Genomic DNA, 21,365 nt, shown 5'->3' with positions numbered 1-21,365 from the left:
TATGTCTTCTGGACCCAGAGACATGCAGGTCGGATCAGAGCCGACCCTTCTCATCCTGGACATGGACTGTTTGTTCCTCTTCCCTCTGGCAGGAGGCTACGGTCCATTCAGACCAGAACCTCCCATCACAGGAACAGCTTCTTCCCCTCTGCCATCAGACTGTTAAATTCATGATGTTTTATTTTACTTTATTTTATTTTTTGACAGCACTCTATTCCAAAGCACTTTCCTAGTTGGTGGGATCCCCACTGACCATGGCAATAAATTTGATTCTAATTCTTGCGTATAGAAGTGGAAAACAAACTCTGTCTTAGTGAATCAACGGAGTAAATATGGTGACGTCACAAATTACGCGACCCGAGGAGAGGGTAGGTGATTGGACAGCGAGACGCCTGGCTCCTGCCCCCTACGTCAGAGCCAAACTACGCGACCCTGGACAGCCTGACTTCCCTTAATGCACAGCACATAGATCGGCGGGGATCGGTGCTGCGTCTGCTTGGCTGTGTCTGACCGCACCCACTAACCGACCTCAACTTGCTCCTTCATGTATCGTTGATGGATGTCAATATTCAAAATGACAAACCTGGCCATCTGACCTCACATGTTTTGCAGTCACAACTCGCCAGAATGAAAACATTGCTGCTTCTTCTTCTTCTTTGACTCACCAGCTGCCACGGAACCACAATTATCAGTCACAGATTGGTCTCAAAGTCACATTTATTGAAAAAAAAAGTTTTCAGTTGAAGCCAACAATGTAATTTCTGCAATAGTGAACATGGCTTGAGACAAACATTAAATATATTTAAGTGCATATACATTTATTTTAAATGATTTGTCTTTTTAGAGTGGTCCATATCTCAGCGTTGCTTTGGTTCCCGCTCCCAATGTCGTTCGCCTCACTCACGGTGCCTTCTTTTCTTTGCACTGGCTCAGCACCTCCTGCATCTTGGTCTGGATCTCTTCGACCCTCTTGGCCCACTTTTCACGCACCTCATCCTCATCATCTTCTGTAACAGCAGTGTAAGCCATGAGGGCGATGAGTCCCATGTGGAAGAGGTGTATGATGTGAGAGCAGCGGTACTCCATGATCTCACGGTCACTGTCGCAGTGGTCCATGTACACTTTCAGCAGATTTCTCCCAAATAGCCGGCTGTTTCCAACGACGCCTTGATAATACACGTCAAGGCTCAAGTCGCTCTTATCTCGCTCGTAAATCTTCTCAAAGTTGTCCATGAATCGCTGAGTGTTGTCAGGATCCTTCTTGATCTGGGTCACCATGTTGTTGAAGGCCGTGTACTGGTGTTTGATGTATTCCTCGTACTTGCCAAAGGTTTCATTCACCTCATCGATGCGGATCTGCTTGAGACATTGCTGGTTCTTCTGGGAAATGCTCTCCAGTTTGCTGCGGACCTCCTGGAAATCCTTGTCCAAAGCGTGGCCTTTGTCGTCGTCGAGGCCCTTTCGAGCAACACCAACCAACGAGGAGACGATGCCAAAGATCGGGTCTATGGAGGAGGCGAAAGAGGAAACCTTCTCAACGCAGCTCAGAACCTTAACGGCAGTTTGCTTTATCTGTTCAGCGCTGGCCATCCTTCCAGAGTTGCTTTTCCTTCACTCTTGTGAGCTTAAACCTGAAAAATAGAAAAATGATGACGTTGGATTATGTGGACTTCTTCACCATATGCCATTAAGGTTTTGCCTTCAAGCTACCTCTCATATTACAGCGCTCACAGTTGCCAGGTGTTGCTCAGGTGACAAACTTAACTGGCATCACATTACACTCGAGACCACCAACAATTCACAGACGCTTCACGATCATCATCGCAGCTGATACTTACTTCAGTCCACACACCAAATGTTCATTCATTTATAACAATTGATTTTTTAAAATTTGGAATTACATTTAATCCAAAGCCTTGCTGAGATCAGGATCTCAGCATCTAAAACTGTTACTGGTGTGGTCGACTGGCGATGAGAAACTAAGCACAGTTAATAGGAATTGAGGTCTAACTCCTTAAACAAGATGCATTCATTTTTTTCAGAGAGTAACAACAGGGTTTGCAAGTGGGGTGATGTAACCACTGTGCTTCCCAATGACTAAAGATGTTTTAAGAATGTTTAAATGAGACAAAGGGATTTAGGTCCAGGTCTCCAAAAAATGCATACCCTTAATTCCTAAAAAAGACTAAGATGTCAACCTCAAGGACGACGACCCGGATAACTGACAACCAAAACAAGCAAGCTTTAAGGTTCATGATCTTTCGCTGCCTTCTGAAAACAACCACTTCACCCATGAACCTTTTGTATTAATGAGGCGACCACCAAACGAGGAGTTAACACGGCGCATATAGTTAATATAATGTAGTTAGCTGTAGTAAACTATGACAGCATTCTATGTTGTACTCTTACATAAGTGCAGAGGGGGGAATGAGTAAGCAATGGTCATGGTATGACAATGGAATGATACAAAAGAATAGAAAATATTCTGTGAATTTCTCTCATTGTTGTTGCATTAATCTTCACCGGCTTCGTTGCGCTGCTTGTCATCATGGCAACACAGGAAAGACCGGAAATAAACAATAGCATGGCCTAGTAACCAATTGTGTGTCCATTTGTAGCCCTTCTCGACGTGTATAGATCAAATTAGTAAAACAAAAAAAAAACAGGCGCGCTAAACATGAGCTGAATAAGTGCCGCACCTCCGAGCTGGTTCTTTCGTTTCCCGATAATGACCAACACATATGGCCCAACATCCGCGGCATTCGAGACTTTATTCAAAACTAGACGACTTCACGCAACAAACAGTCCTCGTGTTAGTCGTTTCGTAGGACAAATCTCGTATAAAAAAGCAAACTCACCAGAGAAACAGCCCGTATCCTTGTTTCTAGCGACGTCTGACTTTCCTCGCCACCATTTTCCTTTAAGGCAAACAATGCCCGCCCCTTCGTGCTATTTAAGGAAGTAAATACACGGAAGTTGTTCATTTTTGCTCCGCTGTGGTTGGCTGAGAGGACTAGGCTGTGGCGCGCGAGCCACCACCTTGTCCATTTGTTGTTATTACTGCTCCACACCTTGTATTCCAGAGTAGGCGTGGACGAGTCTATCTGGTTAAATCCAGGTTAAATTCGGATCAGAACTTCTACACACGAACCACATACGCCTTTGAACAACGTGTTACACTTGCAAATACACAGGACGGCCACACTCTTCCCGTGCGTTTTAACACTATTAACTAGTCTTACATCACTCGTCCAGGAGCTGAGTGTTGGTTTCAAAGATTCTTTCAAGCCACAGTGGTTCATCATCATGAGGGAGCCGACATCTACCAGCCAAAGGAAAGGCACCTCTATTAACACCCTTTCATTCTATATATACCATTGGCATGACACAACTTTGTCTGACTTCAGTTACAACAACCACTCTAAAATGAGAAATTAGAATACATATCGTTTTCCAGAAAATAATTCACTCATAAATATCAAATTTGTTTAATAACTGAAATGAAATACAAAATAAAAAAAGTATCAGTATTTAGAATTATTTTATTATTGTGATTGTTTTTGTTTTTTTTATGTAATAATGAATTGCATTATTGGGCAATTATCATTAATGTTAGACATTTTTCAAGAGAATACACTCAAACTCTAACTTTGATGTTGAAGGTATTCACTTGTGGAAATGTTCATTTACTTAATCTGGCTACACTGCATTGCCAGTGAACCAAACATCATTCAGGGGTGACAAGGTCATGGCCAGGGAGTAATGTTTGACTTACTCCATTGTGGCACAAGGGAAGCACACACCTGTCGTATTTTTGCGCAAACATATTTATCCAAATGTGTTCTTTCATCTACTACTTCTAAAATTGCATAAATATTGATAAAACAATATCAACATCAACAACAATAAGGCAGAGCGTAATTGCATGCTATAAACAAAGGTCAACAATAAATGAAAAAGCTGTTGATTGTACAGACTATTTAAATGTACACATTTAATGAGGAATCACATGACCCTGGGGTGTAATCCTATGGGTGATGTGATCACCTATCAGCATTTTTTGTCTTGTCTTATTTTGAAACGATGACACTAGACTTATAAGTTTGAGTTGTTTTTGCAACAGGCCACTGAAATCATTTAAACACCAGTGGTGGTTTAATCAGTGGAGGGCACTGGAGTATTTTTTCTTCTTTTTTTTTTTTTTTTTTTTTTTTTTTTAAATAAATGGTCATTATTTGGAGATGGAGTTTGTATAGAATGCACATTTGCATGTCACCTGTAGAATGCAATGAATGTTTTGAAACACACCCTCAGGTGTCTGAAGACTGTTGACACCAGATTGGTGAAGCTGTGTGTGCTGTCATGAACAGTTTGGTTACCCTGGTGTTTACTTACTCACCTTCTTCCTCTTGAGGGCTTCAAATAATGAACCTTCATTACAGCAGCTCAGCCAATGACCAAGATGAAATGCTGACATGGCTACAGCAACCACTGTCCTAAAAGCTGTTGCCTGAGGAATGATGGGTTAATAGCGTCCCTGATTGTGCCGGAGGACACACACGCTCTTCTTCATTGCTCATTGAGAGAAGAACTTTGGTTGGAACAACATTGTATTAGCCAATAATACACATACAGACCCTTTCTCATTGTACAGTATATAGCTGTCCTTAACTGTTTAGTCATTGGCGTCCTGGTGTTGCAGAGCACATCGCGCGCGCGCACACACACACACACACACACAAACACACACAGCTGTTTCACTCTCATATTTCCCACTACAACATGCCAGGGGAACAGACCCACCTTGTCAGTCCATCTGTGACACCCCGACGTCTCTCTGCTGCGCCTGGTCCGAACTGAGGTAAAACTGCACCGCGTTGTTGGTGCATCAGCAGGTTTGACTCAGCACTGGTTCAGTTTTGGAATTACAAAGGTTAATCCTGCTATTGAAATGAACCCGGCCTGTGTGCTATGCTCCACCTTGACACTTTTTTTCATTCTAGGATAGTTGCCGGATTAGAAAGAGATTTTTATTCTCGTGTGATGACTGAACTTTCCATCTTTTCTGCTTTGCATATTTTGGCTGGTTCACTTAATAGATTAAGTGAGGCTTGACTTAAAAAAAGATGTAAACTTTGTTTATTCTCCTTTTTTCCTTTTTTTTCAGAAAAACAACCAAAATGCAGAATTTGGTTCTGAAGCTAATGTTCTTGATGGGGTACGTAAGAAGGAATGTCATTTTGTTCATTTGTTTCTGCTGTGGACTCGCAAATGAGTTGCACCTGTGGATATTTTAAGTTAAGTAAAGTTAAGTCACCTGTGTTTGTTTTTGGACTGAGAGCATACAAATCCCACACATGAGGCAGAAAATTAGAATGCTAATATATAAATAAAATAACATTTGAGTAGAGTCTGCAATGCTACATGCATTATATGGTATTTTTATGGACAGTAGTTTCTTCAACTTCTTCCACGGAAGATTTCCCTGTTAACCCAGAGGACATCTTCACCATGTTTATTCCAACCTTCTGGCTTCTTGACATTTTAGAGGCACAAATTGTGTGTAGGTGACCTTTCCAAGGTGTCTGCTTCCTACAGTGCACTGAAATAAAGCAAAAGGTTCTTTTCACAAAGAATGCATGCCATTTGAGGACATGCCTGATAGACATGTTTTTGATACCACAAGATTTCTTGATCGTCTAAACACTTACCTCTGCTGTAGAGTCACTGGTTTGTGCCATGGTGCCATTCAGAGACCAGACTATGATGACACCCCCAACCCACAATTCCTCAACCCTTCCTGGATGGTCAATATCCCAGACGAGCGACCCCTTTCTGAGGTCACCATGCCAGGGACTCACAACACCATGGCCTTTTATGGCGGGGTGTACTCGGAATGCCAGACCTGGAGTTTGGCCTCACAGCTGCGCGCTGGCGTTCGATTCCTAGACGTTCGGGTCCGACACATTAATGGGAATCTCACCATCCATCACGGGGTGTCGTACCAGTGGGCTCACTTTGGCCAGGTGTTGGAGGGCGTGGTGGACTTCCTCAAAAGCTTTCCCAGTGAGACTGTGCTGATGCGACTGAAGGAGGAGTACAGCGAGACCAACAACATCTACGGCATTGTGGTGGACTTCATCCACCGCTTCGCCCACTGGGACCTGCTGTGGCACAGTAGGCGTGTGCCCACCATGGGGGAGGCGCGGGGGAAGCTCATCATCCTGCAGAACTTCGTGGGGCCGGATTTGGGCATGCGATATGATTCTCTGGACATTGCTGACTACTGGAAGGTAGGAAGAGATTTTCGCGATTTTGTTTGATATTCAAATTTCTTATTAAATATGTTTTAAATATTTGCTCATTCTATTACTAATTCTGCTCTTTCTCTTGCTTTTCTCTTGTTTAGCTATTGCTGTTACCTATATTTAGATTATTTTCTACATGTATTCTTCCTCATTCATCTCATTTATTAACCAAATTAATTATTGATGTATCGATTGCTGTTTTTTGGGTGCATGGCTGGGAACACAGGTTCATGATATACAAAAAAACACAGGTTCACAAAACTAATAGTTTTTTTAATAATAAAACTAAATATATTTTATTTAGTTTTATTATTCATAAATGTAGTTTTTATTTATTTTGTTTCCACACGACCCCAAAGCAGCGTTACATCTACAGCCTGCCGTTCCTCGCTTATGCTCTGTTTATATGGGCAGTTTTTTCAGGTTCTAAACTCTAGTCAGACACTTTGAAAAGCATCGCTTCCAGGGGCAAATTCTCTGTTTTGCGTATAAACAACGGGTGCAAACAAAGGGATATTTCATATATATACAGTATATGTATATTGCCATAGGCACCTTTTTCAGACGCCTGTGGTTGCTACCATATGATCCGTCTGTCTCTATCTTCTGATTGTCCACTGCAGGTTCCCACTTTGGCCCAGGTGGAGGACAAATGGCAGAGCGTTTACAAACACCTGGAGGCCGCACCTACAGGGAACATGGACCGGATCTTCCTCACCTACAGCAGCGGGGCTGGTGTACTAGCACACCCGCGGGCCGTCGCTCTGCGTGTCAACCCACAACTTTATGACTACCTGCTGTCCAATATGGCCATCCGGAACCAACGCTTTGGAATCATTTGCATGGACTTTCCTGCTGCTCCCATCATTCAAATGATCATTGATTTCCAGCTGGAGAAGTGAAATATGAAACATCAGACCTGCTCGGAGATTAAAGAGTATGAAGAATAATCACTTTGGTATGGATGTTTATGTACTGGCACAACAAGACATTTTGAAGACATCAAAGTCTAAGGCCAGCCACCTGACTGGATAATAAAACAATCTCACCTGGTAAACAGGACCAATGGCATCCTTAACATACCTCAGTCAACGCTGACAAGAGTCAATCCCAGAGAGACGAAAGTTGTTTAATGCTATAAAATGGTGGAATATTGGTAAAGTGGTGGAGCTACTGTAAGGCCACCAAATGACTCTAGTTCTAGAACCAGTGTTTTTTCAATGAGCCATACAACATACTGACCATCTACGGCACAAGCCCACAAAATATATGATAGTCATTGGTGCTTCAACTGCGGTAAATATCAACATGATTGAAGGAATATGTATACTTGGGTTGAAAAAGTAGTCAACGGAAACTGTATACAATTTTATACAACTTCAAGTATGAGGTTCTTTTCAGGAGATAACAGATTGTATCATAACTTCCTGTTTTATTTGGAGCTGTGGGTATTGCGACACGCCTGTTGAAAGAAGCTGTGTTAACATCCTGCCCAAATACCAGCAGATGTAAGACAGAAAAATAGTCCTTTCAGGCTCCATCTAAAGTGTGCATCCAAGAACAGCAGGTACAGTGTGAAGTACTCATCAATGTATTATGTTTGCCTGAGTACGGTTGTTCTGGTGCAGATATGAACTCCGGTTCACTGGTCGGATGGAAGCTCCATGGCAGTGTGCTGATTTCAGTGATCGGTCAGACGTCAGTTTTGTCAAGTCAGACGCTTTTGTCTTTTTTTGCCCTTTCTAATGACACTTCATTTTTACAGCAGTGGTGAACATCATCTGGTGGATGATAATGATTGCTGCCATCAGTGTCGGTAAGTGACAAAAAAAAATCACTGGCACAATACAATAAATACAATAAAATACCTATAATATAAGATGTTCCAGGCTGGGTTTGAACCAGCAACCTTTTTGTTGTGAGGCTCCAGTGATCCAGTGATAGCATCACACCTTTAGCTAATTCAACCCATAAAAATAATTGAATTAATAGTATTCAGCGATTTTGGCTTCCATGTATCTTCTGCACATCAGTCAGTGTTTTTTTTTTTCACACATTGGCTTGTAATGAAATTCCCGATGGACCTTAAACGCTAACTCGGAAAGGGTTAGCACTGCTCTAGCTGGTGGAGCAAAGTTTTTTCTCAGCAGCAACACGACTCCATGGTGGCGCCCTGAGCAGAAACCTGTTTTGGCCATTTTGGGCTGCCTAGAGCACTGCTTTTCATCCACATTATCCGTTAGCTGTTAGCTCTGCAGTGCACATGCTGGCATCGCGGGTCCGACAAGGAACACTCTATGATTCTGTCGTGAAGGTGCATGGTGAAGTTAGTGTGTTTGTAGAGAAGCACTGCACAGCCCTGCAGCGACTGACGTGCGAGTCAACGCATCAGCAAAGATCTACAGTGGAAAGAAAAACTGTGACCATGTCATTTCCTCACGTTGGTAGATGATCAACACGTTCTATTTGTTCATGATTTAATATCATATCGCCCCCCTCTATCTTCAGACAAATTACTTAAAACTGGATCATTTCCAACGGCACACGCTAGCGTGCCGCCTCACGCCGGTTGCAAACCTTTGACCGGGAGGATCATGTACCATGCTAGATCGGATGCGCCATGGCAGCAAAACAAAACTCATCTATAAGCCCAGATGTTTATGGGACTGTAGGTTCAGAAAACATTCTAATGCTTTAGTAAACTCTTCTGTAAATCTGTACAGAAATTGATATTTGAAGTGTAGCCTAATATACTCTAGCATTCATGCTAATGTTGTCGCTAATTTTCTCACTGACCATTGGAGAGAAAAATATGCTCTAAACACATGAAAACAAAATAATTAAGTTGCGTACTTTTCATGACTTCCAAGTCATAAAGCCACCTAGTTCTCAGCCATAATACAGGTTGTGGAATCGCAACACCATAACATAAACTTGTCTAAGCCGAATAAAACAGCGAACTTTTTGGTGTCCATGACAAGACTAAGGACAGACATGAGCTGTACATATAAACGTATAAAAAATGTGGTTTTGCTATTACACTAACCTACGTGTTAAAATACAGCAACAGATGTCACAGGCAGCCATTTTGCAAACTTTAACTTTGAAATCATGAATACAATTTTTGTATTTTAATATGAAGCCACTTTATCAGTATGTGAGATTTGATTAGTTTAGGGGGGGGAAACTGGTTCTGAGGGGATCTTTAAATGGTGACAACTCTTGTAGGAGCAAGGTCATTAGGACCGGAACTACAGAACTGTGCTGCAGTAAAATTAGGTTAGCTTAAGGGTGAAAACAGTAGTAGTAGTACTGTACTGATGATATTATCAGCTGGTAGTTTTTGCTACAATTTTGCCTGACATGTTAATTCAGAACCCCAATGGTTGTAAATGTTAAGTGGTGGAGCAGCATAGTGCAGTTTGTTGAATGATAATTTCATTGTATTTTCAAAGGGTGACCTGAACGATTGTTGCCCAGTAGACATTCTGAAATAATGCAAGATGTTTCCTTTCACCTTCCACTAACAGGGGCCACTCATTTGGGAAGTTGTCCGGTGCAGCCTATGATACCCATCTACCTGTTAGTGCTGGGTGTGTCCATGCTTCTGTCTCTGCTACTGGTCTACTCGGTCAACATCTGGCAGGGAGGTGTTGTGAACACTTTAGCCTCCATCTTGGTGGTCTTGCTGCACATCTTTACTCTTTCCTGGTTTATAGCAGGTAAGAATCTTTCAGTGTCATTCCTCTGTTGTCTTTCTCTTCTTAACTTCTTTATATCTATCCTTATTGGCCCCTTACTTGAATAGAAGACCATGAGGTCAGGAAACTTCTCCTCCTGTTGGATGAGGCTGATCTCAATCCAAGGCTGATATCAATCCAAGTGGTGTGTTGACATCGCAAAGGTTGAGATGTCAACACATCACTTGGATTGATAGACACTGTCTATCTGTAAATTTGTCATCAAACAAATGCTGAGCCAAATTACGGTTGTCTGATCCCCCATGAGATTAACCTTTCCACTCAAGGCAATAACTAGTTTCTATCTTGACCATGGCCTCACATCCTGGGATCCAAAGTCTCCAAGGTGGATCAAAAGTCTTCATCCTGTCCATTAAAAGCCAGGCCTTCATATTTCCTTTAGTATGACACATGTTCATTGAGTCTTATTGGCAGCAAAGTGTGGTGGAACTTCTTGACACACTGTTTTTGCAGGCACAGTCTGGATTTATCGAGTCTACCTGCCAGACAATGTGCCTGGTGACGCCGACTACTGCCATCGAACCATCTATCTGTTTGCTTTTACGGTCACCACAGTGATATGGATCTTTTTGAGCATGGTGTTGTTGGTTGGTTGTTGCTTCCTCTGCGTGACTTGCTGCCTGGCTCTGGGTGCGAGGGAGAGACTGCTGCCAGAACGTGAGGATTCCTACGGAGCTGTGGACAGCTGTGCTGGTGACGTCTGACTAGCTTTTTGGCCCATATAAGTCAGCTGTATGTTTGGGGACCTTGTATACTCGGGACAATGAGGGGAATCTGATGTTCAGGCACAAAAATTAACAATTGCTGCTACCCACTGGTCAAATAATGGATAGTTAAAGATCCCACCAAGCTAAAAAGAAGGACAATAATATAAATCATGTATCTTATACGTTTCAAAATGATGTCAATAAATCAAATGGTTAGGCTGGTCAATGAGAAAATGTTTGTTCTCCACAAAATGAATCTTCTTTACCTTTCAACTTAAGAGGGCAATGTTCATCAACGTTCCAAATAAAAACGTTTCCTCATACGTGCAGTTTGACCTCAGTTTCTCTCAACACCGAGGGGGTTTTTCATCATGCAGCTGCAATACAAACTCTTAACTCCTGTTCCCTTGATTTTAATAAAATCACACTCAATTGTAAAACGTAGAAAAATTATAATTTAATGAGAATAATTATAATTATTCAAAACCCACTTTTTCTAGTGTCACGTCATGCGCCATTGTCCGACTCTGCCTCCTGCTGGTTAATTGGGGAACAAATTAAAGTTGTAGCAGTTCCATCATCATTCATGTAATATATATATATATATATATATATATATATATATATATATATATATATATATATATATATATATATGTGTGTGTGTGTGTGTGTGTGTGTGTGTGTGTCACGTCATGTTGCATTGTCCGACTCTGCCACCTGCTGGTTAAGTTGGGGAATAAATGAAGGTTGTAGCTAAGCTTCATCAAACTTCAGTGAAATTGCTATATTAACAAAAAAAAATTTGAAAATTCACATTCAAACTTAAAGAGTAGGCAGAATGGAGATAAAATGTATGTACTTTTATTATATTTTCTTTTCCTAGTCAGATTCAAGCCAACTTTGGAACGCTCTTCAGTTGGTCATCAGACATGAGTGTTGAAATTATGAAGTTCTTAATAAGAAAAAATACACACACACACACACAAAAGAGACAACGTTCTGTGATAAGTGTCAACTGAACTGTAGGATCTGAACAAAAGACCAGGTAATTGTTTCAAAACATCTCTACTTCTACCCTAGTAGGTCATATTGACTTGCCAGGCAGAGTACTGGTCCTCATCAAGAACACCTCTTTCAAACACATGCGACGATCATATCAGTTCTTCACACACACACACACATTTAAAAATGTTTGCAGACAGCACATGCGCTCCTGCCAACATGGAGTCATGGGTTCGAGTGGTCATGGTAAACCCCTGACAGCTGCTGAGGACACTTGGTTTGGAGACAATGAAGCATTTAACTTCACTGCCGCCCACGGAACATGCTGTCTGACTGGTTCTTCTGAAGCCTCAACTTTGGGGTGGGAGGCATCCTGATGTCGCTAGGCTTTCTTAAGTCAAGAGGTAATGCCTCATTTAAAGAATGTAAAGGTGAGATTATAGCCGTGGAGGAATAAAAACGAGTTCATGTCTGTTTAAACAGGGATTGATGGAAATATTATTGGAAAAGGATGAAATTATGAAGAAAAAGCAGACACAATTCAAGTGAAATAAATAGTATGGCCAATGATGTGTTACACTGTTTTAAATGAACACACACTGTGGAAGGATTCACAGCTATATTGAACCATACATATTTATAGAACAGTGTCATCACACCCAGGAATGTGTGAAAGCCCCTTATGAGCACATGAATGAAGCATCAAGACACACACCAATTGCTCAGTTCCACTGCTGCAGAGGATGAAATGTCCATAACTGTCAAATAAATAGGTGGAAACAGCCTGAGTAACTTTCTGCAAATCATATGTTGCAGTTTTAGATTAGATTAGTTTATCAACCAGATTCTACTCTGTTTTTTTTCACCCAGTGAACTGAATTATAAATTCTTTTTTTTTTAACCTGTCACATTTTACATAAAAATAAAATTTTACATAAACTTGTGAAGGTCAGTGCAACGTGTTCACGTCTCCTCACCTGGTGGTTCGTGCCGGTGTGATCAAAGAACGGTGTATAAATATCAGTAACTCGAGTTGAGAGAGTAAACAAACGTGTGTGTTTGTTCACTGTCGCCTCAGGTGTGTTTCGGTGCTGGAATGCGTGTGTCTGCGTTAAGACATGTGGAGGCAGGGGACGAACTGAAGCTGACAGTTGCTCACACACACACGCAAAATCACATCCTCGACCATGGGATTCAGAAACAGCTCAGATAAGTCATTTCCGGAATGAATCGTCACGCCGCCTCAGCAACAACCCTTCGCGTGTTCAGAAGCTTAAAATAGGGAGCCAATTGTGCCACACTGAGGGAAAGTCACGTGAGCTCTCGGCTCGGTTCCACGCTGCTTTTTGTGTGTGTGTCGAACGTGCGTTTGGGCTCGAGGAACCAACGGCGGTCTCGTCAAGTCCGGACAGGTAACCGTCAGCGAGGACCACGCCCTCCTCCGCTGCGCCGCCCGAGCAGGTAACAGGAAGTCCGCGGAGCTGGCTGACACCGACGTCGAAGATAATGAAGTCAACGGATTTTTAAATTTGGAAAAAAATCATTTGAAAACTTTCGAGACGTCACCGGATTTGTACAATGCGTCTATCCGCTTTCACCATTGTGATGCTTCTTACCGCGTCAACAGGTGAGAACACTGTTGCTAGCACCTAGCGGGTGTTGTTCACCTTGTATTGAGTTGTAACCTCGAAATGTGAAAAGTAGCGAGCTGTGTTTTACAATTTCATAAACGTTTTACACGTCATATAATAGTCTGTCATAATAAGTAGGTCAAACTAGATGTAGGTTGTGTTAAATATCATGTCTAAATGTGTGTATGTATTTATATTTCATAAAGATGTGTTTTAATTGAGGCAAAATTGACGATTTGAGATGGTGACGTCCATTTTGAACGTCTTCTGTCACTTCCCGGAGCGATGAATTCATACAAGCCTCATTAATTATTGACCAACAATCTGCTTTTGTGGTGAGTCGGTGACAGGATCATGGCTAGTGTTTAAAATCATACGGATTTATTCAATATTTTTTGGTCTTTTATATGGATCTTTTACATGGTTCTGCAGCATTCAATGATAAAGGGAGACATTGCTGCTATTCTTTCAGCCAGCATAGATGTAGTACTGTAAACACCTCACTTGGCATGAGCTTCCATGCTTTCCTCTGGGCGCTCCGCTTTTTCTCAGCTGCAAAACGGTTGGATTTTAACGGTGATTGTCTGCAGGTGTGAGTGGTTGTGCCCTCTGATAGACTGGCAGCCACATTCATTTGTTTCAACTGCTGCCTCCTGTCCCAGGTTCGACCACCACTTTGTATAGTGTATCAGTATCTTCTCCTGCCCTTTGAGATTCTGCGTCACAGGACCTACCTGAGCCAGCATTTCAGGCTGTATTGCTTTCAAGTCCTTGCAAGTTCAGGTGGAATTTAGAGCAGGTCATTTAACATGCGATTGAAAACTACACACAAGATTTTCTTCTGTGGTTCATTTAGCAAAAAAAGGGCCAGAACATTTTGTCGATCGATGAGGCCGATTGTTGTTTGATAACCATACATTAGAGCTGCAGCTCTTTCCTCACTTATCGACCACATTTTTCAGAAAGTTTACTCGCCTAATGGAGCAGATGTTGAATGAACAACCCTTCACCTCGACAACACTAAGCTTGAGAAAAGAGTAAACACATGCAAAATGAGTGGTGGTTTAATAGCTGAACCTTTTAGTTGATGCAGCAATAGTTTTTTGTCTGAATTCTATGTTTTTTTTGTTACAGGTACATATTTTCACTGACTGCAACACACATGCAAACAATGTTTTGGTACACACTTTGAACCCACACTTTGATCCCTCAAATCGATGTGATATCAGTACAATATATGTCAATAGATTATTATTAACCTCACTTTTGTGATGGCATCATTTTTTTGTGTGATAATTTTGATAATTAGTTTTAATCTTTTTGCCTGCAGCGTGTTTACTGTTGGAGCGCATGATGCCGCTTTATGGACGTCATATGTCAAAGCTTTTAAAAGATGATTCATTTTGACACGATATTTTCATGTGATCCATGATCTTACTTGATTTGCTTGCTTTTGTCTCACTGATGTCATTATACATCATTGTTTTCCTGATTAATACACTTAACAAGGTCAACAAAACATTTCAAGATCACATTCTGACCTTTCTAAAAACATCCTGTTGTGTTCCTCTATCAACCTCATAAAGGTCTAATGGGGTGTTGAACTTCTCCTCTGTGGCTTCAATTTTAACTGCTATTTGGGAGCAGCATCCACTGAGCATGTGAGATTTTAGGCCAGCAACATGTTTACTTCACTTTTAGTTGTCTCAATGCCCTCTTGTTTTTTTTTCCCTTTTTTGTGTGTGTGTCTCTTATGCTCCAACAAAATGTCAATTTAATATTTAAATCCTGAAAGTGATGCTGCACTGTAGAATAAAACTGTATTGTATGTTTTCTAGAATGCTTACAAACAAAGATCAAACCAGCCAAGGGCTCATCGGTGAGCGTGTCCACTGTCCTGCCCTCAGACGAGTGTTCAGTTTGTAAGGTCAGTGGGGTCAATGGCACCGAGACGTCGTGTACGTCCTCACTTGTTGCGGAACCTGAGGTGGAAATCCAGCTGCTGTTCAAATGCTCTCAAGCAGTGGACAAAGCTTTTGCTGCCACGATCAGCCAGTCTATAGGTGAGTCAGTTGTTTTAGTTCATGGAGTATGAGGAAAATCATTTGGTTGGTTTTTCCATGTTGTGCCCTTTTTTTCACTACTGCTGTCTCTGAGCATCTTTTGTGTGGGAGGTGTGTGTTTTTGCCTTGTGCTTGCATGGGTTTTCTTCTGGCACTCTGGTTTCCTTCCACACTCCAAACATATGGTGGTTAAGTGAAATTGTCTGGAGGCATGCAAGCGTGTGAGTTCTCCAGGGGGCTGCTGCCTCTTGTCCTGGGTAACTGGCATAGGCCCCGACTTCACATAAATACTGGGAATGAATATTGGTGAAGTAATTAAAAATATTTCAAATAACTCAGCTGAAATAACTTGATGTCTTAAATGATTTGCCTTTTTATCCAGTTTGCACCAAAGACGCCTGCAGCCCGGCAACTGTGGAAAGTCAATATGCGATTCTTGCTGAGTTGCCCAGAACATTTACCTGGACGATAACCGCTCCTGAGAAGACCCTAGTGGGACTGGACATCCTAGGAGAGGGACTGAAGGAGTCCACTGAGCCCTGCCAGAATGGATACCAGTACACAATTACAATGCCCAAGTCTAATGAAAAAGTCCACTACTGCAAAGCCGGTTCAGTGACTCACCTGGACTTGCTCAGTGGAGCAGTTGTGTCGCTACAAGTCAAACCAAAGGCAACCGTGGAACCTGTGTTGTTCCAGGCCTCTGCCGGACCTCTGAGTAAGAAATAACAGTGACTGTTAAATTCACGATTGTTTTTTCCCACTAACTCGGATTGAAATGTAAAACTCTCTCCTCTATTCCCTGTGTGCAGAGGGCCCGACTGTAGTGGTGACGGTGACTGACAACGAAAAAATGGTGGTCAGCAGGAATCCAAAGGAACCGGAGTGTGACCTGTGCTCCTTAGAAGGTGGTGTCTCCACCTGTAGTTCCACTGGCAAAACCCTGACAGGCGTGTCAGGCCTATCATTGGAGTTTGGCTGTCTCAAACCTCAGGATGTGTACCAGGTGGAAATAAGCAAGAAAATTGGTGAGAAATGTGTTTGGCATTGTGAAGGAATTGTACTGCTGTGTTAACAATCCAGTTGTGTATTCTCCCTGTTGATGTGCCCTTAATGTAAAAATATCATTTCAATGTTTTAGAGTGTGTCAAGACCTCCTGCACCCCTGGCGCTGTAGAATTAGACCCAGAGCTGTTTAAAGGCTTTGAGAGGTCCCTAACATGGGTGATCAGTGTCCCGGATAAAACAGTGTTGACCCTGGATGCGTTTGGTGGAGGACTGAAAGAGGTACCTGCATCAGAAGAATGCCAGGACGGAGTCAAGTACTCGACAGAAACCCGCAGAAGTGATGGAGAGCTGAAGACGCTGAGCTACTGCAGTGGAGGAACTCTGTCTCGCCTTGACCTGCCTGGAACAACCACCCTGTCTGCCAGACTGCCTCAAGGAGCCGAAGTGGATAAGAAACTGTTTTCTGTTAGTTCAGCCCCCAGAGGTCAGTGCAGAACACCATTTAAATTGTGCTCTTTGTTCCTTTTAATACACAGTAATGTTGTCTGTTTTTTCTGCTTCATTGAATCAAGCCAGCAGAATGATGTCCGTAATCCCTGACCAGAACACCATCGTCCGTATCACCAGGGTGTCAGCGGAACCGGACTGCAGTGTCTGTGTTGATCTTCCACCCAATCAGAAGTGCCATCCCAACTCCCTGACTCTGAGAGATTCACGGAACACCTCAGTGGAGTTCACTTGTCCACAACCTCAGGACGTCTACAAAGTGGAGATCAACAGAGAAATTGGTATCAGTATTTCAACATTACTCTTTACAGTACTTCGCTGTCCTCATTTTTTATGACTATTTGTCGCTACTGAGAAAAATGCACAGTTGCTTGAGTCTGTCTTTTTCAGCTTTGTCATCCTTTCTGTACCGAGAGGCTGAGCCCCTTTTACTCCTGGGGCCAAATGGTTAAAGTTCAAAGCTTCATAAGCATCATTAGAATGATTGCTGTTATGAACCATTTGTTTTCCTCAGCTATATACTGTATTCCAGGAGTCAACAATGCTTTTGTGAGCTACTTCTCAGAGTCTTACATGTAATTATGTTGTCTCATGAAGCTAGAGCCTGTTTTAAATCATGTAGTATTTTAACAATTTTCCCCATAAACTCATGAATCCCTTGTCCCATGTTTCCAGACTGCACTGCAACCTCCTGCTCAGGTGACATTGTCCAGCCAGAATCGTCGCTGTTCCCAGACTTTGACCGGACCTTCACGTGGGATCTGAAAGTTATTTCTACTCGCACCTTCCAGTTGGACTTCCCTCCACCTGGAATGGGACAGATTCCCAACAAGGCCACGTGCCCAGATGGACACACATATTCACTGATCACCTATCTGCGCACTGGGCCTGCAACTATTGGAACATTCTGTAAAGGTGGCACAGTGACCACCATCCAGGCTCGCTACAAAGGCAGAGTGTCCCTGGACGTGCCCGGAGATAGAAGTCTGGATGCTGTGGACTTTAAGCTTAAAGTTGGACCAGAGACCAGCAGTGAGTTGTTTTTGTACATGATCCTTTGAGGACATTTTGGGCGGTCCACATAGAGTTTTGAGGGTGAAAATGTCAAAATAACTGAGTATTCATAATTGGGTTTAAGTTTGGTTCAGTGTCTTGGTTAAGCAATTTGTTTTGGATGGTTAAGTTAAGGGTGAGAGGCTCAGGAAACCATTATGTCAATGAGATGTCCTCATAAGGATAGAGATACCTATATATAGAAGTACCTATGTGTGCGTTACATACAAATATATATGTATAATTTTTTACTTATATTTTATAATAATATTTTGCGTTATTTTAATTGACATGACATGGAGCTGACATAATTCTACTGTTTATTTTCTCTTGATCCAGCTTGAGACCAGAAAAGACACAGTCAAGACTTGAAGCACAAGATATGACTATTGTGATCGTTTCTAATATTCTTTCTCCTTCCTTCAGAGCTGGCCATCGTGAAGGTCAATCTTCCTCGTGGAGTCTCAACAACTGACTTCATCTCTGCCAACTACCCCAATGACTTTCCAGACGCCCAGCAGATGCAGTGGGACTTTGTGGTTCCCGGCATGCACAACTATTCTGTGAAGTTTCATAATCACTCAGAGCCCGAATGTCTAAGCGGGGAATTCGGGGTGGAGTACCAGAAACAAGATAAGAAGGTTTCCAAGGTAGCTTTGACAGATCCTCAGCCGGAGCATCAACAGGGAAACTTCAACATGATGCTGAAGAACTGCGAGACAAACCGCACTCTTGAGGGACTCAGCCTCAAGTACTCTGTGTCAGGGATGAGGAGTGGTCATCCAGGTCAGCATAAATCTTTGGTGGAGCCTATTGACCACATTGCTCTCAGTGTTGTGTTCTCCCCTCAGTCCTTTGCACGGTGGATCTGACCAAACTCCAGAAAGTCTCACTGCAGATTGATAAAGTTGGTTCTGACCCGTACTGTGAGATGAGCCTGGACTCTAAAGTTGTGACGAAAGTGGAGGTGGCAGCAGGATCCAAAGCCTCACTATCTTTTCTCGACTGTCCCAAGGAAGACTTGAGACTCACCGCGGCACAAGTTATTGGTGAGTTTTCTTTTCCATTTAAGGAGGAAAAACATTTGGCCTCAATAGCAAATGTTTTACAATGATGAAGATCGACCTCTCTTATTTTATGTCACATAATCATCTCACACCAATTTGATGTAATGGGTACCTTTCTAGTCGTTTGTTTTTAATTTTAGATCATGATGGATTGTTTTTTGTCTGTTTGTTTTCATCAGAATGTAAAAACATCTCATCCTGCCCCTCAACTTTTCTCACCGTGCCCACGTTGGATTCCTGTTTGCCGATGCCACTTCACAGCTTCAAGTGGGACATCATCATCCCCGAGGATGGGACTGTTGATCTGGTCTCCCCGTCTGATGGCTTGGATCAGGCTTTGCCCGGGGAGCGGTGTAATGGGTCCACCTCACTTCATTTAGCTGAGGCTGATGGTCTTTCTGTGGGGGATTTCTGCTTGAGAGGAAGAATCCAGAAGGTTCAGATGCATGCCAACGTCTCAGTCACTGCCATCGAGAAATACTTCAACAAGAACAAGGGGCCGTTCCTTAATGTTTCCTTCAGCCCTGGCATCCCAGGTACACTCTCTTTTACAGTCCTTTAGAATGTACTTAAACTCACAAGTGTTTTTGACAAGTCGTCTGCTGTCCTGCATCCATTTTCTAGAGACCATCATCTACAGCATCAGCCCCGAGGTGGGCACGCAGACCCTGTTGGCCACTCCCAACTGGCCTGCAGGTATGAGACCTCTGTCCACCGTGGCCTGGATCGTCAACCTGCCGAGTCAGTACCAGGCCCACATGCAGGTGGTGAACTTCAGCCAGCCCAAATGCAGTGACCGACACACCAGCATCAAAGTCAGGATGCTGGGTTATGAGGAGGAGATGTTGAGCCGCAGAGAGGACGAGCCGATAGATGACAAGCTGCTGATCCCCAACAGCTTTTACCTCAACATGTCCAACTGCATCCCAGAGAAGAAATACTTTGGGGCTGTGACCAAAATCATTCTGGAGCCCAAAACAAGTGAGAGCATTTGGTGTGAGCTGTAAAATCTTTTGAGGAAACTTAAAAGCTACAATTTGCCTCTGCAGATATCTTGGCCCTAGTTTTGGGCATTGTTGGGGCCTTACTGGCACTACTGCTGATCGTGCTGGCAGCTGTGTGTCTTGTCAAAATGTAAGTATGCCTCCTCCCTCTGAAGAGCCATTGCCAAATGTCTGATAGCTATTCCAAGGTTTTTAAATTCCAACTTGCCTTTCCCACGGCAGAATTGTTAGTTGTCGTCACGAGACTGTCTGTGTGTGGTGTGGCATCCTTCCGAGTTGCTTTTGTCCATGCACCCGGGTCACAGGACTTGGAAAACTTCTCCCTGTTCAAATCCAAACCGAAATCCTGCTCCTTCATTTAATTCCCATTCAACATAAATAAATCTCTTGTCGACTAACAGGAAGAAGAAAAGGGACAGGATGAAAAAAGAGTCGTCCATCTACATCGGCAAGGGAAACATTTTCCTCCCCGGCGACCACCACTTCACCAAAAGCCGCAGCGACAACGAGTCGCACGTCTACGCCTCCATTGACGAGTCCAGGATATACAGCCACCTGCTGGGCGACTCCAGCTACTCGGACAGCATCCAGGACCGCTTCAACGGCATGCAGGTGGACGCCTACAACACCTTCACTGGGCCCGTCGACGGCCCGCTGCCCGTCATCAAGGAGCCGGAGCCCGAGCCAGAGATGGACCAGTACAGCAGCTTCCTAGATCCCTCTGAGACTTTTATCCCGTCTCGTCCTCGCACTCCCATCGATCGCCAGGACAGTCTGGGGTTCGAGGACCGCCGGATGGTGGACAACGAGCTCTACACCTTCAGGAGCACTGGGGACATAAACACCATCCGACTCTCTGCCACCAATCTGGAACGGGAACCATCGATTTTAGAGGAGACGTTTTAGAGGACTGGAGCTGCTGGGACACTCTGGGTGGGTTTTGCCAAGACTCAAGTGGAAGCTCAGGAATGTTTTTTTTAATTTTTGTTTTCCAAGGAATTTGGTTTTAGAGTGTCTGGGCATGTGCTCTGGATTTAGGGGCTGACGTTTTATTTTTCTGTCTTATCTAGGAGAAATGTCAAATTGTAATTGTAAATACATGTTTTTTTTTTAATAAATTGAAGGGGAAAGCCTGTCGTTGTTGGTGACATTAGTACTTCTGATGATAACACAAAGGGAACAATGGAGGGAGTTTCAAACACATGGAGCCTATGGTCCCAGTCTGGCCTCAGTCACTTTAGATCAGGCTTC

The 21,365-nt window shown here is 43.0% G+C and overlaps 4 protein-coding genes across 7 annotated transcripts; 3 read left to right on the top strand and 1 right to left on the bottom strand.

The window, feature by feature from the left end:
* Positions 1-707: 707 nt before the first annotated feature.
* On the bottom strand, positions 708-2,947 carry rpz2 (rapunzel 2). The gene is made up of 2 exons (XM_053861891.1): positions 2,859-2,947; positions 708-1,631 (listed from the first exon to the last, which is right to left on the bottom strand). Exon 2 carries the CDS (start codon positions 1,588-1,590, stop codon positions 901-903), a length of 690 nt encoding a protein of 229 aa, XP_053717866.1. The 5' UTR covers positions 1,591-1,631; positions 2,859-2,947; the 3' UTR covers positions 708-900.
* Positions 2,948-4,793: 1,846 nt separating this feature from the next.
* On the top strand, positions 4,794-7,301 carry si:dkey-266f7.9 (uncharacterized protein LOC100006223 homolog). 2 transcript variants are annotated; one of them, XM_053861889.1, is made up of 4 exons: positions 4,794-4,861; positions 5,168-5,218; positions 5,723-6,293; positions 6,932-7,301. In XM_053861889.1, the coding sequence occupies exons 2-4, from the start codon at positions 5,181-5,183 to the stop codon at positions 7,208-7,210; spliced, it is 888 nt and encodes a 295-aa protein (XP_053717864.1). In that variant the 5' UTR covers positions 4,794-4,861; positions 5,168-5,180; the 3' UTR covers positions 7,211-7,301. The 2 variants fall into 2 exon arrangements, with proteins under 2 accessions (XP_053717864.1, XP_053717865.1); XM_053861890.1 differs by lacking the exon at positions 4,794-4,861 and adding an exon at positions 4,908-4,933.
* Positions 7,302-7,752: 451 nt separating this feature from the next.
* On the top strand, positions 7,753-11,053 carry LOC128757917 (transmembrane protein 272-like). 3 transcript variants are annotated; one of them, XM_053863554.1, is made up of 5 exons: positions 7,753-7,875; positions 7,937-7,999; positions 8,077-8,124; positions 9,839-10,030; positions 10,523-11,053. In XM_053863554.1, exons 2-5 carry the CDS (start codon positions 7,939-7,941, stop codon positions 10,771-10,773), a joined length of 552 nt encoding a protein of 183 aa, XP_053719529.1. In that variant the 5' UTR covers positions 7,753-7,875; positions 7,937-7,938; the 3' UTR covers positions 10,774-11,053. The 3 variants fall into 3 exon arrangements, with proteins under 3 accessions (XP_053719529.1, XP_053719526.1, XP_053719527.1); XM_053863551.1 differs by having other exon boundaries at positions 8,074-8,124; XM_053863552.1 differs by having other exon boundaries at positions 7,839-7,999; positions 8,074-8,124.
* Positions 11,054-13,154: 2,101 nt separating this feature from the next.
* cdcp1b (CUB domain containing protein 1b) lies at positions 13,155-21,236 on the top strand. The gene is made up of 13 exons (XM_053862821.1): positions 13,155-13,408; positions 15,251-15,475; positions 15,858-16,193; positions 16,288-16,503; positions 16,617-16,967; positions 17,056-17,271; positions 17,666-18,022; positions 18,470-18,829; positions 18,895-19,092; positions 19,290-19,646; positions 19,735-20,091; positions 20,160-20,244; positions 20,516-21,236. Exons 1-13 carry the CDS (start codon positions 13,360-13,362, stop codon positions 21,018-21,020), a joined length of 3,612 nt encoding a protein of 1,203 aa, XP_053718796.1. The 5' UTR covers positions 13,155-13,359; the 3' UTR covers positions 21,021-21,236.
* The last annotated feature ends 129 nt before the right edge of the window (positions 21,237-21,365 follow it).

This window comes from Synchiropus splendidus, chromosome 4, assembly GCF_027744825.2.
Source record: "Synchiropus splendidus isolate RoL2022-P1 chromosome 4, RoL_Sspl_1.0, whole genome shotgun sequence".
In the NCBI taxonomy this organism is placed as follows: domain Eukaryota; kingdom Metazoa; phylum Chordata; class Actinopteri; order Syngnathiformes; family Callionymidae; genus Synchiropus; species Synchiropus splendidus.
Note: the sequence above shows the minus strand (reverse complement) of the source record. Positions and strands in the feature narration are given on the sequence as shown.

Bases quoted from the DNA above. Each gene is read 5' to 3' on its own strand.
- rpz2 (XM_053861891.1), bottom strand. From the start codon at position 1,590: ATGGCCAGCGCTGAACAGATAAAGCAAACTGCCGTTAAGGTTCTGAGC.
- si:dkey-266f7.9 (XM_053861889.1), top strand. From the start codon at position 5,181: ATGCAGAATTTGGTTCTGAAGCTAATGTTCTTGATGGG. The intron at 5,219-5,722 runs GTACGTAAGAAG...CCTCTGCTGTAG, and splicing joins AAGCTAATGTTCTTGATGGG to AGTCACTGGTTTGTGCCATG. The intron at 6,294-6,931 runs GTAGGAAGAGAT...TGTCCACTGCAG, and splicing joins ACATTGCTGACTACTGGAAG to GTTCCCACTTTGGCCCAGGT.
- LOC128757917 (XM_053863551.1), top strand. From the start codon at position 7,939: ATGAACTCCGGTTCACTGGTCGGATGGAAGCTCCATGGCAGTGTGCTG. The intron at 8,000-8,073 runs GTCAGACGTCAG...TCATTTTTACAG, and splicing joins TGTGCTGATTTCAGTGATCG to CAGTGGTGAACATCATCTGG. The intron at 8,125-9,838 runs GTAAGTGACAAA...TTCCACTAACAG, and splicing joins GATTGCTGCCATCAGTGTCG to GGGCCACTCATTTGGGAAGT.
- cdcp1b (XM_053862821.1), top strand. From the start codon at position 13,360: ATGCGTCTATCCGCTTTCACCATTGTGATGCTTCTTACCGCGTCAACA. The intron at 18,830-18,894 runs GTCAGCATAAAT...TTCTCCCCTCAG, and splicing joins GATGAGGAGTGGTCATCCAG to TCCTTTGCACGGTGGATCTG. The intron at 20,092-20,159 runs GTGAGAGCATTT...TTGCCTCTGCAG, and splicing joins CATTCTGGAGCCCAAAACAA to ATATCTTGGCCCTAGTTTTG.